General features: G+C 44.2%; 1 protein-coding gene across 1 annotated transcript in view; it reads left to right on the top strand.

The window, feature by feature from the left end:
* The window catches only part of RNF17 (ring finger protein 17), a 1,983,649-nt gene that overhangs the window by 38,907 nt on the left and 1,930,227 nt on the right, over positions 1-14,515 (top strand). The window contains exon 2 of the mRNA XM_069202301.1: positions 1,693-1,799. Coding sequence (XP_069058402.1) covers positions 1,693-1,799 — 107 coding nt within the window. The remainder of the gene's footprint in view (positions 1-1,692; positions 1,800-14,515) is intronic.

The following is a 14,515-nucleotide window of genomic DNA, read 5'->3' as shown; positions in this document are numbered from 1 at the left end:
TATGACTTATTTTTCAGGTTGGTTTGTAACTCATCCAGTTTTTTTAGGTCTGTCTCCAGGGGTGTACCAAAAAGAATTTCACAGATATGCGACAGTTTGAAGCACATGTACTTGCTCTTACTCGCTGCCTCAACACATATTGGGCGTGTAGCACTTGCTGAATGATTTTTCATTAAAAAGTATCTGTTGTATTTTCTGCCAACTACTACTACTACTACTTGCCAATACAAGTGACAATGTGGGGCACTAGGCTGGGTCTAAGACTTGCTTAATAGGGCATTTTAATATTCTTTGAGGTGCATTCTGGATGTGAGTAGTGTTGTGTGAATGGATTGTGCTAGAGACTTATCTATCTGGAATTGAAGCCTAGTTGGACTGGGCACATTTATGGACCTGTTTGCTTGTCACATGTATGTCTTCAACCTGAGTGTTTGAGACTCCCTGTCCGATGCATTCCAAGACAATTGGGGAAAAGAATGATTGCTTGATGTTAATTCATCTGTTTGGTCCAGAGGAAAAGCAAAAAAACCTCCTGGCTATTTGTAGCACCAAATAAATGTTTTTTGTCAGTATTGTTGTATGTATCCAGCACAGTTTTCTACTTTCATCTGGTGAAGTTATGACGCAAGTTATAAATAAATAAATGCTAGGCTGCTCTTTTGGTGTGTTATGTTGGAAAGTCTTAAGGCACAGTTAGAGTGCAGGGGAGTAGCAGTTGCATGCAAAAGCTGAAAGCATGACATCAAAGGGTTCTAGTAAGCGGTCAATACCTTTTTCTTTATGATGCTATTCTGAACTACTTTTGATGCATTTTGTATGGTACAGAGGAGAGTTTTATGTGGTTAATTGTAGGTCATGGGCATGAGTGAGTCTTGAAGTGAGTCTTGAATGATCGTGGTAAGGTGGCCCTAAATTAGATATTTGGAGGCTTAGCTATGTTCTGCTCATAACCCCAGGAAGCCTCTTTCCTAATCTCCCAAATTGTGTGTTCTAAATGACACTGTTATTTGATCTAGACAAGGATGGGATCCTAAACTAAGACATGCAGTTGGCATACATGGGGAATCAAAGGTGGGCAACACTAAGAATGTTAACTATCACCAGATATTTAATTGTGTCACAGGTCTCTCATTCTTTAAAGAAAGTGTTGACTACATAATCCTGGTATAGGGCAGCACCAAAGTTCGCTCATTGTGTTCAGTTGCTATGAAAGTAATAAGTGATGCACCTCATCAACCCATGACCTCTGAGTTGGGTTCTGGGATACTTCAGTTTCCTTCAAGTAGATGTGTAAATGGACAAATGATTGCCAAAAGAGTTTCATTGACATTGAACCACTCCTTGATATTTGATTAAACGGCTGTAGTCTGCAGTGAAACTAAAGGTGGACATTGTAAATCAGTGGCATGTGGTTTTATTCCCTTTATCTTAATGCAGTGTCCTCTTGAATTGTAGGAAATTAAGGTAACTATGACAAAATTGAGTATAATATGCTAGTCTGTGAATAAATAAACAATATATTCCTTTTTACAGACTGAAAAGGCAAACCTGTAGATCGGTAAACAGTTTTAGGTTTGAGAGCCATACGGGGGAGGCGGATAGTGTTTAACAAGTTTATTTAAAAGGATTGCTAATTTATATGCTTATATGCTGTATTGTCCCCAACGTAATCCTTCTTTTTTATGATTTTAGAACTTGAGTTATTAGAAAAGCGTCAGGATTTTCAGTGCGGACACCTGTATTGTGAATTGTGCTTAGCTGCAGTACAGGAATTCACTTCCGTGTGTCCTGCGTGTGGGGTAAGGCTTATAATTGACTTTTATTAGCTTAGGAGGGAAAAGGACATGATCCAAATGTTGTAATAAAGTTAGTAAAATATTTTCGTTGTACGTTGCCTTTCATGTTGGTGAAAAATGTTTTGGTTGGGGTGTAGAATTTAATAATATATCTACTTGACCACATGACATGTTCTTTCATAAATCTACTTGTCCTGTAAAAAATCTACTTATCACTTCAGTGACTTGTAGAGCGTCAACAGTTTGCAGCGATCTCATTAGTTAAGAGCTCTGAAAATAGCCTGTCGGATTCCGCCAGGGATAACACTATAGCAGGGCTGGGATACTAGCAGGTTCTTTATTTTCCCACCTTTCCTCAGATCTACATACTAGGGCTGAAGTCTGTGGTAAGCAGAAGATCCACGATTGTAATGCCCTTTTGAGTGTGTTCAAACCTACTAACCTGCATGTTTTATGGGTTTTCACTAGTTCTTTTCTAATATTTTCCCATGTTGGGAAAGGTTCGAAATTTACTCCTAACAAAGGCAGAAGTAAAACTTTTCTCAGGGATGTGGGAAAAAAGTGGTTGGAGGGAAAGTGAATCTGTAAACACTTAAGATATTTTCATATGAGCCAATCTACATGTGAATATTTGCTCATACAAAAAGAAAGTTCAGATATTTTCTACTAGTACGTTTCTTGGCCTGCTTTTGTGAGTACATTAACTATGTTAATATGCACAAATGCAAAGACATATACCATGGGTGCACCTTGGTGACTTTCTTTTTAACAATTGGGCCCCTAATTAGGTCTGGTGTTAACCAAGTCCTTTTGTTTTTATTACAGTTCTCCATTTCCATCTAATCAGAGAGCTTTCTTGAAGCGTTACATGTATCCTCATATTTTTGCAAAAGTGTGTACAACTTTTTTTTATTGGAACCACTGTTGGTTCTGCAGTCTGAGCTTACAACATGCATTTAAAGCGCTCACCCTAATAGAGGCTTTATATCAACGAACCAGACATACAAACTCCATTAGCATATGGACACAAATGTTACCTCAAATGCAGACAATTCCCTTTCCTGTTCCAAAATGTAGTACTGTAAACTGGCAGCAAAAATGTTTGTGCAGCATGGGGCTGGGCCTAGTTGTCCTAAGGACAAAATAAACATGAAAACCTGTTGTCCTTGGCCCCAAACAGTAGATCCTGAGCGTCGGGCTATAGGAATTGCACAACCCTGTGAAGATATGCATTTATTTAATGTGCTAAGTTTACACAGTGAACACAAAATAGGTAAAACACATGAAGTGTAGCCTTTTGCAGGGCAACCTTTCAGTGCATCATCATCATGGTAAGAAAACAGTTCTACAAAACATCATTTAGGTCAGGGTTCCTGTGGGACTAATAATCTCTGTTCACATTTGTTGTAAGGATTTTTCTCTTGGTCCTTTTTCTTTTGGTCCTAGGGAAGTGTTTACAGCATACAGATAGTATTCTTGGTGGACACAGTTATTTCCCACAGGTAAGCAAGTTGCTTCCTATGCATGCTTGATTTTTCGGCTTACTCCATGAAGTGGTTGTAGGATTGCAATTCCTGTACTATACAGTATAGCGGTCTCTCAATTAAATCAATGCATAATCTGAAATATTGCTTTTAAAACTCGGTCTTTATTTACATTCTGAGTAAGCAAGGCTGTTAAAAATATCAGTAAAACAAGCCAGAAATTTCTATCATTTTCTGCAGTAGTGCTATGACCCACAAATTAGTTGCCAGTGCTTTTTCTGTAAGGCAGTATAATCAAAATGGCTTGAGTTGCTAAAAGATATGGAACTCAGCTTTCATACCTGCATGTTTCTTATGGAACCAAGGGCCTGACAGAATACTAGTGTATCAAGTCTGCTATAATGTCTCTGGTGTGTCCTCTTTTCGCAGTAGCCTTGTGTGTATGGAGGTATAGCTCAGCACTATGGTTGGGGATTTGCCGAACTACTAACAAAATAAAAACACTTCTGTAAACTTGCATTGGGATTTCCAATCGACAGGCATCCAGGTGTGGCATGCCAGAGAACTATCTAGCAACAGTGTTCAGGGGTGTGGAATTTATTAAAATATCTACTTGTCCAGGGGACAGGTTGCTTCTCAAATCTACTTGTCCTGTAAAAAGATCTACTTGTCCCTTTGGTGCCATGTAGTGTGGCGACAAATTATGGCAGCAATTAATAGCCTCTCTGATTATGCCAGGGCTACTACCATAGTAGGGCTTGAATACTTGGAGTTTCAATCCCTACTGTAGCAATTTCCTTATTTTGCCACCTTTCTGCAGATCTGCATACTGGGGCTGGAGGAAGCAGTAAGCAATAGTTCCAGGGCTGGAATGCCTTTGAGTCTGCAAACCTACTAACCTGCATGTTTTAAAGATTTTTACCAGCTTCTCTCTAATATTTTCCCATAATAAGAAAGGTTGGACATTTACTCCTGACAATGGCAGAATTAGAACTTCTTCCAGGGTTGGGAAGAAAGTGGCTGGAGGGAAAATGAACTTGCAAATGCTCAATAGATTTTCACATGAGCAAATCTACACATTGTATTTACCCACGCTAAAATACAGTTCACAAATATTTTATAGGAGTACGACATATACCATGGGTGCACTTTTGTGACTTTCTTTAAGAATTTGGGGCCACAAGTAGGTAGGTTCAGATTTGTGACCTGCAAATTGCGAGTCGCAAATCCGAATGTAGGATGGTGTCCTTGACACCATCTGTGATTCGCAAGGGCTTCGCAAATGCCCACATCATGAATAAACATGAGGTGGGTCGCAATTTGCGACCCCCTCACGAATGGTGGCCTGCTGGAGACAGCAGACCACCATGTCTGACTGCTTTTCAATAAAGCAGTTTTTTTTGTAATGCAGCCCGTTTTCCTTAAAGGAAAACGAGATGCATAACAAAAACGAAAAATGAAACGTTTTCGTTTCATTTTTTCAGAGCAGGCAGTGGTCCACAGGACCACTGCTTGCTCTGAAAAAATGTTTACAGTGACATTCACAATGGGAAAGGGGTCCCATGGGGATCCCTTCCCTTTTGCGAAAGTGTTAGCACCCATTTGAAATGGGTGCAAACTGCGATTGGTTTGCGCCCGCGTTCGCGGTCACAAAACAATCCTACATTGCACTGCGAGTTGCAATTAGGAAGGGAACACCCCTTACTAATTGCGAGTCGCAAACCCGTTTTGTGATTCGGTAACCAGGTTACTGAATCACAAAACTGGGTTTGTGCATCGCAATGTGCTTTTTGCACGTCGCAAACAGCGAAAGTCGCTGTTTGCGGCATGCAAGAAGCTACCTACATGTGGGTCTTGGTCCCTAATTAGGTCTGGTGTTAACAAAGACATTTTGTTTTTATTAAACTTCTATTTCTCTCTCTTTCGGCTGGCTTTACTGTGAGTGATCGCATTCTGCTCTTCCACAAGGAGCATATTGCCACACAAAGTAGTTTTGTTCAGTGTCAGGAACTACAGTGACAATCAGTGACGTAACGAAACTGGAGGGTGCCCCTTTGCAAAGAACATGGAGGAGCCCCCTCTCCAGACTCACTCAGGGCAGGTGCTGTGCTGACGGGACCCCATGGAGGGCGGCTGCGGGGCCTTTGTTATGCCGCTGGTGGCAACGTGTGCTTTAAGAGTTCCAAAACGTTTTGGGGGGGGTTTTGCCAATGTTTGTTACAATGTTGAGGGCCTGGTAGCTCCCACAACAATAAAGTGGTACAAAAGCCATGTCAAAACAAGACACGCATTGATGAAACTAAAAGACTTATAAAAATATGTCAGATCAGTTGGCTTTGTCAGTGTTTGTTTATTTTCATGCTTCCCATAATCGTGTTGAAAATGGTTACACTGATTTTCCATTAGAAATATTTATGGGAAATACTAGCATGCATCAACACATTTTACTAAATGGCACTTCATTTGCATATAATCAGAGAGCATTCTGGGAGCATTATACTTAGCCTCTTAGCCTAAACTTTTCAAACATGTGTGTACACGTTTTTTTTTTTTTGTACTGGAACCAACGTCAGTAGTGAAGTGTGACCTTAAAACATTTATTTACAGCACGCACCCTAATAATGAAGGCTTTCAAATAATGAACCATAAATCCAAGTTCGAACAGCATTATCCTTTGGAAACACATTACCTCAACTGCAGAGAGTTCAACTCTCTGTAAACAGGCAGCCAAAGGGTTTGTGCTGCAGGGGGTTGGGCCTACTTGTCCCAAGGACAAAGTAAACATAAAAACTTGTTGCCCTTGACCCCAAACAAGATGTCCCGGGTGTCGGGCGATAGGAATTCCACATCCCTGAGTGTTCAGTCAGTGGTAGCATTGTTTCTTAATTACAGGATCACTTCATACTTCACAGAAATCAGTTTCATTGTATTTAATTATGAAGTGACTGGTCCAGCAGGGTGAATACAGGTGCTGGAAATTGACTTAATTTCCCCAGTGTATCTCCTGAGGTGCCCCGTTTTAAGGTCTTGGTGTGAAAATTGCCGTGTGGTGATTCTAAGGTTTTAGATGAGACATTCAGTGGACCAGTGGTTCTCATCTCATACTGGGGAACAAGCATTTAGGGTTTGGAACCTACCACCCCAAGAGGTGTAGTGATGGAATATTTGGGTTCACAACTAGGGGGAAAAGCCTTGGCCAACTGGTTTTTGACAGCATAGTGAGTCACTTGATGATTTAAGCATGACCTTGACCCACAGATACAAAAGGTTTTGTTTAGAGTTGCTAAAATGCCACAGCCTTTTTTTTTAAAGTTTTTTTTTTTTAATCCAGAACAATTTTATTGATTTCAACACAGCAAATAATGCTCTAACCAAACCAACACCTTGGTTACAAAATTTCCCAACAGACCCACCTCGCCAAATAGATCCCGTGTGTCACACCTGGTGTGATTACTATTGCTCCGATTCCACCATGTCCTTCCAGACCATAGTATGCCCACCATTTGTCCTAGACTGTCATACTTGTGGGGGGCATCCACGTGCAATATAAATTGACTCCTCCAGCTTTGCGACCTTTGTGACGAGTTTTGCTGTATAACCGGTCAGGCCCCTACCACATGATGGAAGTTCTTTCTGGGCTCTGAATTGGACCAGGTGGAGTTATGCCTAAATTGCCACAGTGCCATGCAAGCGTTCGCCAGTATGCTTTATCCAGTGGACCCACCCACTCGTCCCATCATCCCCTTAGGACGTGCAGCTGGACAAGTGAGTGTCTTACCTGGATCTTGTATCACCAAGGAACCCATCAGCACCCAGGCCTCAAGCGGGCTGTAGTCCAAGGTTTCCTGATATGTGGAGAGTGCATGCCTGCGCTGTAGGTAACAGGAAGACTTGGAATTGTGGATGCGGAACTCAGTCTGCACCTCTTGAAGGGAGCGAGTATGGTCTTTGGCCCATACATCTCTCAAATGCAAGATGCCATCCTCCGAACCCTTAGATTCACCACTCATGCCAGCCATCGGCCCACCCACAGGTGAGTCTTCAGTGTAAGTTTGCGGTTCAGGCCCGTCCAGGGCAGTGGTGCTGTCCAAACTCGGAAGATTACCCTGATCGGTTCGGGTAAGTGTGCGGGGAATGGCACCCCATATGTTCACAGGCCAGTTAGTGCTATTTTTCCTCTGTACGCTGGGTCCTCCCAACCCCCATAGTAGCCAATCATTGACAAACAGGAGTTGTGCCATCCAGTTATATAGATGGATGTCCACCATGCCAAGTCCAGCATCATAGGTAACCCAGACACATTTGTTGAATGCAATGTGGGGGAACTTATTAGCCCAGAGGAATTATCTCACAAGTGATGCCCGTTTGTTATATCAGATTTGCCAAACCTGAAGGGGGATATTTTGTAGTGTATAACGCAGCTGAGGGAGTAACATCTTAAGTAGGGCACTCCTGCCCATGAGATTAAGGGGCAGTTTACTCCACAGAGCCATTTCCGCCCGCGTCCTGCGCAACAAGGGGCCAAGGTTGAGGCTCCAAATGAGCTCTGGCTCCTATGTTATATGTATTCCAACATACAGGGAGCTAAGGCAGCATATGGGAATCAATTGGTGCTAGATCTCATCCTGTCAGTCAACCCTCAGGGGAACAAGGAGGGAGGCAGAGCTGAAGGTATTTAAGATGCTAAGATACCGAGGCCCTGTCTGTGACCTGTGAGAGGAAGGTTATTCGCATACAAGGCAGTCCTATCCTCCGTTGCCACCCCCAAATCGAAACCTCACGCCTGTGCATCACAAAAGACCAAGGCTGCCAGTGGCTCAGTAGCCAGTGCAAAAAGGAGAGGGAATATCCGAGCCAAGTACCCCTCCAGTTAGGAAATCTTGGGGAAACCACTCCGTTTATTCTCACCTGGGGCCTTTGGGGCTGCATACAGTACCTTAACATAGGCCAGAATCCACGGTCCCTACCCCATCATGGTAAGATTTTTCACCAGAACTAACCAGTGCAGGGTGAAATGCTTTCTTGATGTTGATGAGCTTAAGTGCTACTGACCCTTCTAAGGAACGAATGCGACCATGGACAGGTGCACTCTCTTAATGCAATGTCTTGTGCTTTGATGTGGGATAAAACCACATTGGTCCAGGTGGTCCCAGTATGACAGCACTCTTGAGAGTCTGTTGGCCAGTATTTTATTGTAGCTCTTGACCTCCGTATTGATGAGGAAGATGAGGCAGCACAAAGCACTGTTGTCCGGAGGGCGACCTGGTTTAGGCAAGAAAACCAGCGTAGCCAGATTGATCTCTGATGGGAAGCCTCTCCAAGCGATCGCCTCAACAGATATGTCACAATTGGGGGGAGGGAGAGGAGCTCAGATGGAAAGACCTCTGTTCCCGGGGTCCTCCCCTCGTTCAGATCAGACAGCGCCTTCCCCACCTCCTCAAGATTGAGTGGTCCATCAAGATCATCCCTGTCCACCTTTGTTACAGTGCAGCAGCATATCAGCTGCCAATGGAGTATCGGTCTCACACACCTGGCAGGGGCATTGTGCATATAGGTTCCCATAAAAGCGAGCAAAGGCGGAGGCAGTTGCTGTAACGGTCTATCACCACCCTGTTCTCACCATTACTCGAGGAACTATCGAGTGTTGCGTCTTTGGTGGCTAACCAGTAAAGTAATTTGCCTGATTTGTCTCCCCCTCATACCCTAGCCTGGTGGCCATTCAGCGACTTCGGCCCTCGTCTAGACCTAGCTGATGCAGAGAGGCTTTATCCAACGCCAAACATTGTTGTGTGTGTTCTGTCTGCTAGTCCTGTGCACCCTGTACCAGGGCCAGTATGGAAGATTCGAGTTCTGCAGTCTTTGAAAGTCACTCGTGCTTTTGGCCCCAAACTTAAGAGCTGGCGCACCACAGCACACCTAGAGAGTCCACCGTACCTTTGTTCGTAGTCAGGAACACGGGACGTTCGTCAGACAGGTAGGAGGAGAGGGTGACCCTAGAGACCACCAGGGGCAGGGTTTTGTGCAGTATTGGCCACCTCTCTGGAGCCACGGGAGTACCAAGCATGGAACACCCAGTCATAGCCTTTGTGGACCAGTAAAGGCCATCTGAAACAGCAGAATTGCGGGGGAATGCTGGTGCACAAACTGCATCACTATTCCCCACCCCCTATTTAATCCAGTCTAGAAGCCTGTTGACATTCCACTGAAGGCATACAGAGCAGCCAGAGTTGATGGATAATGCAAGAGAACAGGGGCAGTTGTCCACAGTCCCCCACTGCTAGGGAGGCTCTCGTGACAGACCTCCACCGTGGGGACCATACAGCACGGTGCATGTATATGTGAGATGTGTTTCTTGGAAGTGAGAGCATACAAGCAATTAAAAGAATCAAGAAAACATAAGCCGAACAGTCACTCCCCGCCCCTCCCCCCCCCTAAAAAGCCCTAATCTCACCCTCACTCTATATTTCCCTCCCTGAAGAAGCATCTTTCACCCGAATCCCCAAACTAAAATTAGAACATACTCTGGGTTGGTGCTACAAGTGGGAAATACCAGTGAGCCCATCCCACCCCAATCAGAGAAGCGGTATATCAAGTGCAACATTGGGATACATTGGTGCCAGCGTGCAAATGTCAAGTATACCATGGGGATGTCTTCAGCAGCAACCTGTTTTATGCCTGTGGGGGCCCTCAGCTGCGATCCAATGAGAGGGGATGAGGCCCTCAGAACATTTATCTTTCTTCCATAGGTTCTCTGCTGGGCTCTCTAATTCTGCAGATGCAGGTGGTGCTTGCCAGTCTACCCTGGGAGCTATCCTTTTTCCCCACAGCATCACCCGCACAGCTCAGGCAAGCACTAAGATCATAATCAGCACTGCCCTGGGGCCTGATGCACCCCGATCACTGCTGCAACGTGGTCCATGCTACGCCCCCTGCATTGCAGGGAGGGCAGGCCATCACACGCTGGTCCTTTGGCCAACAGGAGTGTCTTAGTGTTGCCCGCTACACCCTCCAATCGTCTGCCAGGCCCGAATCTGCACAAGCCCACTAAATTAATTGCTGTTCACCATCTTGGTGGTGGCGCAGCCTGCGTGATTGCACTCTGAGTCACCTCCACTCCAGTGAGCCCCTGAGACAGCAGTCCACTCTGCCCTAACGGCCTGTCGGTTCACCGACTACTCAGACCGCACAACGAGCTAATTGGGGCACACCAACACCACTAGAAGTGTTCCCCCACTTAGGCTGGGCAAAAGCTCAGTCGAGAACATTTGCTGTCTTGGCTGTCGAGCCACGATGCAGACTACTATGGCTCCCTTGCAGCTACAGACTTTTGGATTTTTGCCACTGGGTCAACTTCTCCTCCTCTATCCAAGTCACTACATCTGGTGGTCCAGTTCTTAACAAGTCTATGCTGAATGATGACCCAGTAGGAGTCAAGGGACTCCCACAAAGAGATATGTGAATAATCACGAATTGGTCAAAGGATTGTGTATTCCAAGGTATACATTTTAGATTAGGGCTGTCAAATGTTGTTCTTCAAGATCAGTAATCAGATAGATTTGCTTACAGTTAAAATAAATTGAGCCCATTTACAGATTAAGTTGTCAGCTAGAAAATCTAGCTCTTATTAGACCAACCTTGAACACTTCTGGTGTTCAAAACCTTTTATGAGGGATCTGAGGCTCTTCTTAATTTTGGAGTGGTAAACTGTTGGCTATATTAACACTTGGATATGGACCTGTGGTTAGGAACCATGTCAGAAAATAGTCACTTTAAATGCCCATGGGAAACCCCAGCCTTACGATGGTGTATGGGGATCTGGGGATGCAGATCTAATCTCCAGTTTGAGAGCGAATTGTAGATTGAGTGGTATCTGAGATGAGTACTGTGGTTTACCACTGGTGCCATCAATTGTCTAGTATAGTTTTGATCCAGTTAGGTAACTAAGGGCCTGATTTAGAGTTTGGTGCAGTACCCTGTCTAACAAACTGAATGTCCTGCTGAGTTTAGAGTTGGCCACACAGTCATGTTTTCTTCGGCAGGGCCCCTGCTGCTTCCCTGGTAGAAACCGCACATTGGCGGCCTTAAGATCTTGTGGCTTCAGGGTAAGAACATCTGACTGTGTGCCCTACTTTTAGAGCTGATGGTCTAAATGTACTTTTTCTGTTTGGGATCACCAGGAAGAGCCTAGTGGTCCCAAAAAAAAGAGAAAAACTAGCCCCACGCCCCGAAATTCCCAGGAGTATAAAAGGTTATTAGTATTTTGTTTTACAAAAACAAACTGTACCAAATTTTAACTGAGGCCTTATGTTACTCCCTTTGTACACATACTATGCAAGGGAAGTTAAGTCATGCAGTCAAGTCTTTATTCTACGACAAACTTTGATATGTTGTGACACCTCACACAAATACTGTCCTTTCAGGCCTATATTTGTATATCTTGTCATTTAGACAGCTTTAGCTTGTTACTCTTCTCATTTTATGTTTAAATCTTAATAGGTATGTGGACAAGACACTTAAAGTAACCATGATTCACTACACAGTTTTAACATACAGCTCGCCAATACTTTTGACTTTAAATGCCACATCTCTGAAACAAACATCCTAATATATGACTTTGATATAAACAACCTTTCATTGCCTGAATCATACTAAGCTCTCTGGGAATAGAAAGGGGGAGCGGCAGAAGGAACAACATTGTTGACCACAAGAAAAATAAGACTCTGGATTATTGATCATCCCATTAATATCAGATGACAGTGTAATTCCATTACAATGACTGCACATTTTGTGCATAGGTTACAATAAAAACAATCTCAGATGGACATCGGTAAGAAAAACACAACTGCAAGTACAAATATGATAAAACAGTGTTGGACGAACCCCCAGATAACCTGCAAATAGACAGGGACGTTTTCACTTACTTGGGGATTTATGTGTCACTTGACCATGAATAGTGTCGAGAACGCAATGTCTTGAGGGTCCTGGATGAGCTCATTAAGATGCAGAATGATGGGGGGAAGCTTCTCTTAACACTGTTCTGTAGAGCGGCAATGTATAAAATGATTTCCCTACCAAAATTATTATATTCCCTCCAGAACACTTATGTGCGCCTATCTAAGGATCATCTTCGATATGATAGTTCGGGTGGTTCGTACATTCCTCTGGGGCGGTAAACATCTCTGAATACTGGTGCTTCAGCACGTAAGCCCTATAATGGGGGGATAGTACTGCCTGACATTAGGGCATACCATGGGGCAGCACACCTCATAGAGATTAGCTGCTGGGAGAATGCACCTGGGGACCATCCAACATACCTCTTAGAGAGAAGTCAATTTGCGCATAAGTTACACCTGCATTTCTTGTATGGAAGGAAAGGGTTAAAGTCACTACTAATCACCACGCAACTAATGATAGAAGCTTAGCGTAAAGCAGTGAGAAAGATGGGTTAGCACGCAAAGCTCACTTGGAGAAACCCCGTTGTGGTAGGGTACTTACCTTAAAGAGCTAGGGAAACTTCAGGGCTTCCAGGCCTGGAACACACGAGGCATCTCCATAGTAGGAGACCTCAAACACGAAGGACCATTAGACACCTTCACCACCCTACAGGAAGAATACCAACTCTAACAGATGCAAAAATATCATACCAGACTAACACACTCCTGGCAGGGAGAGCACTAGACATATCGGTCCTCCCGGAATATGCCCTGCTGGAAGGGAGGCTCCTTATGGGCCAAATAGCAGAGAAAGCAATATGATGGACACACAAAACATTGGATAATGACATGCACAACACGCCACGGTGCTTGAGAGAGAGGTGGGAGGTGGGGTCTCTAGACGACACTGACTGGGATGCTGCTCTCATGCACCCATGTGAAGTGGGCATAAGTATCAGATTACGATTAATACAATTCAAAATTCTGCATAGATCCTACTGACACAAGACGAGGCTCCAAAAAATGGGTAGGGCCCTATCTCCCTCCTGCATATGCTGCAGGACGGAAGGGGGCACCTTTATATGCATATACAGGGAGTGCAGAATTATTAGGCAAATGAGTATTTTGACCACATCATCCTCTTTATGCATGTTGTCTGACTCCAAGCTGTATAGGCTCGAAAGCCTACTACCAATTAAGCATATTAGGTGATGTGCATCTCTGTAATGAGAAGGGGTGTGGTCTAATGACATCAACACCCTATATCAGGTGTGCATAATTATTAGGCAACTTCCTTTCCTTTGGCAAAATGGGTCAAAAGAAGGACTTGACAGGCTCAGAAAAGTAAAAAATAGTGAGATATCTTGCAGAGGGATGCAGCACTCTTAAAATTGCAAAGCTTCTGAAGCGTGATCATCGAACAATCAAGCGTTTCATTCAAAATAGTCAACAGGGTCGCAAGAAGCGTGTGGAAAAACCAAGGCGCAAATTAACTGCCCATGAACTGAGAAAAGTCAAGCGTGCAGCTGCCACGATGCCACTTGCCACCAGTTTGGCCATATTTCAGAGCTGCAACATCACTGGAGTGCCCAAAAGCACAAGGTGTGCAATACTCAGAGACATGGCCAAGGTAAGAAAGGCTGAAAGACGACCACCACTGAACAAGACACACAAGCTGAAACGTCAAGACTGGGCCAAGAAATATCTCAAGACTGATTTTTCTAAGGTTTTATGGACTGATGAAATGAGTGTGAGTCTTGATGGGCCAGATGGATGGGCCCGTGGCTGGATTGGTAAAGGGCAGAGAGCTCCAGTCCGACTCAGACGCCAGCAAGGTGGAGGTGGAGTACTGGTTTGGGCTGGTATCATCAAAGATGAGCTTGTGGGGCCTTTTCGGGTTGAGGATGGAGTCAAGCTCAACTCCCAGTCCTACTGCCAGTTCCTGGAAGACACCTTCTTCAAGCAGTGGTACAGGAAGAAGTCTGCATCCTTCAAGAAAAACATGATTTTCATGCAGGACAATGCTCCATCACACGCGTCCAAGTACTCCACAGCGTGGCTGGCAAGAAAGGGTATAAAAGAAGGAAATCTAATGACATGGCCTCCTTGTTCACCTGATCTGAACCCCATTGAGAACCTGTGGTCCATCATCAAATGTGAGATTTACAAGGAGGGAAAACAGTACACCTCTCTGAACAGTGTCTGGGAGGCTGTGGTTGCTGCTGCACGCAATGTTGATGGTGAACAGATCAAAACACTGACAGAATCCATGGATGGCAGGCTTTTGAGTGTCCTTGCAAAG

Source organism: Pleurodeles waltl, chromosome 8 (genome assembly GCF_031143425.1).
Source record: "Pleurodeles waltl isolate 20211129_DDA chromosome 8, aPleWal1.hap1.20221129, whole genome shotgun sequence".
Taxonomy (NCBI): Eukaryota; Metazoa; Chordata; class Amphibia; order Caudata; family Salamandridae; genus Pleurodeles; species Pleurodeles waltl.
The sequence above is the reverse complement of the archived record's forward strand: the minus strand, read 5'-3'. Positions and strand labels throughout refer to the sequence as shown.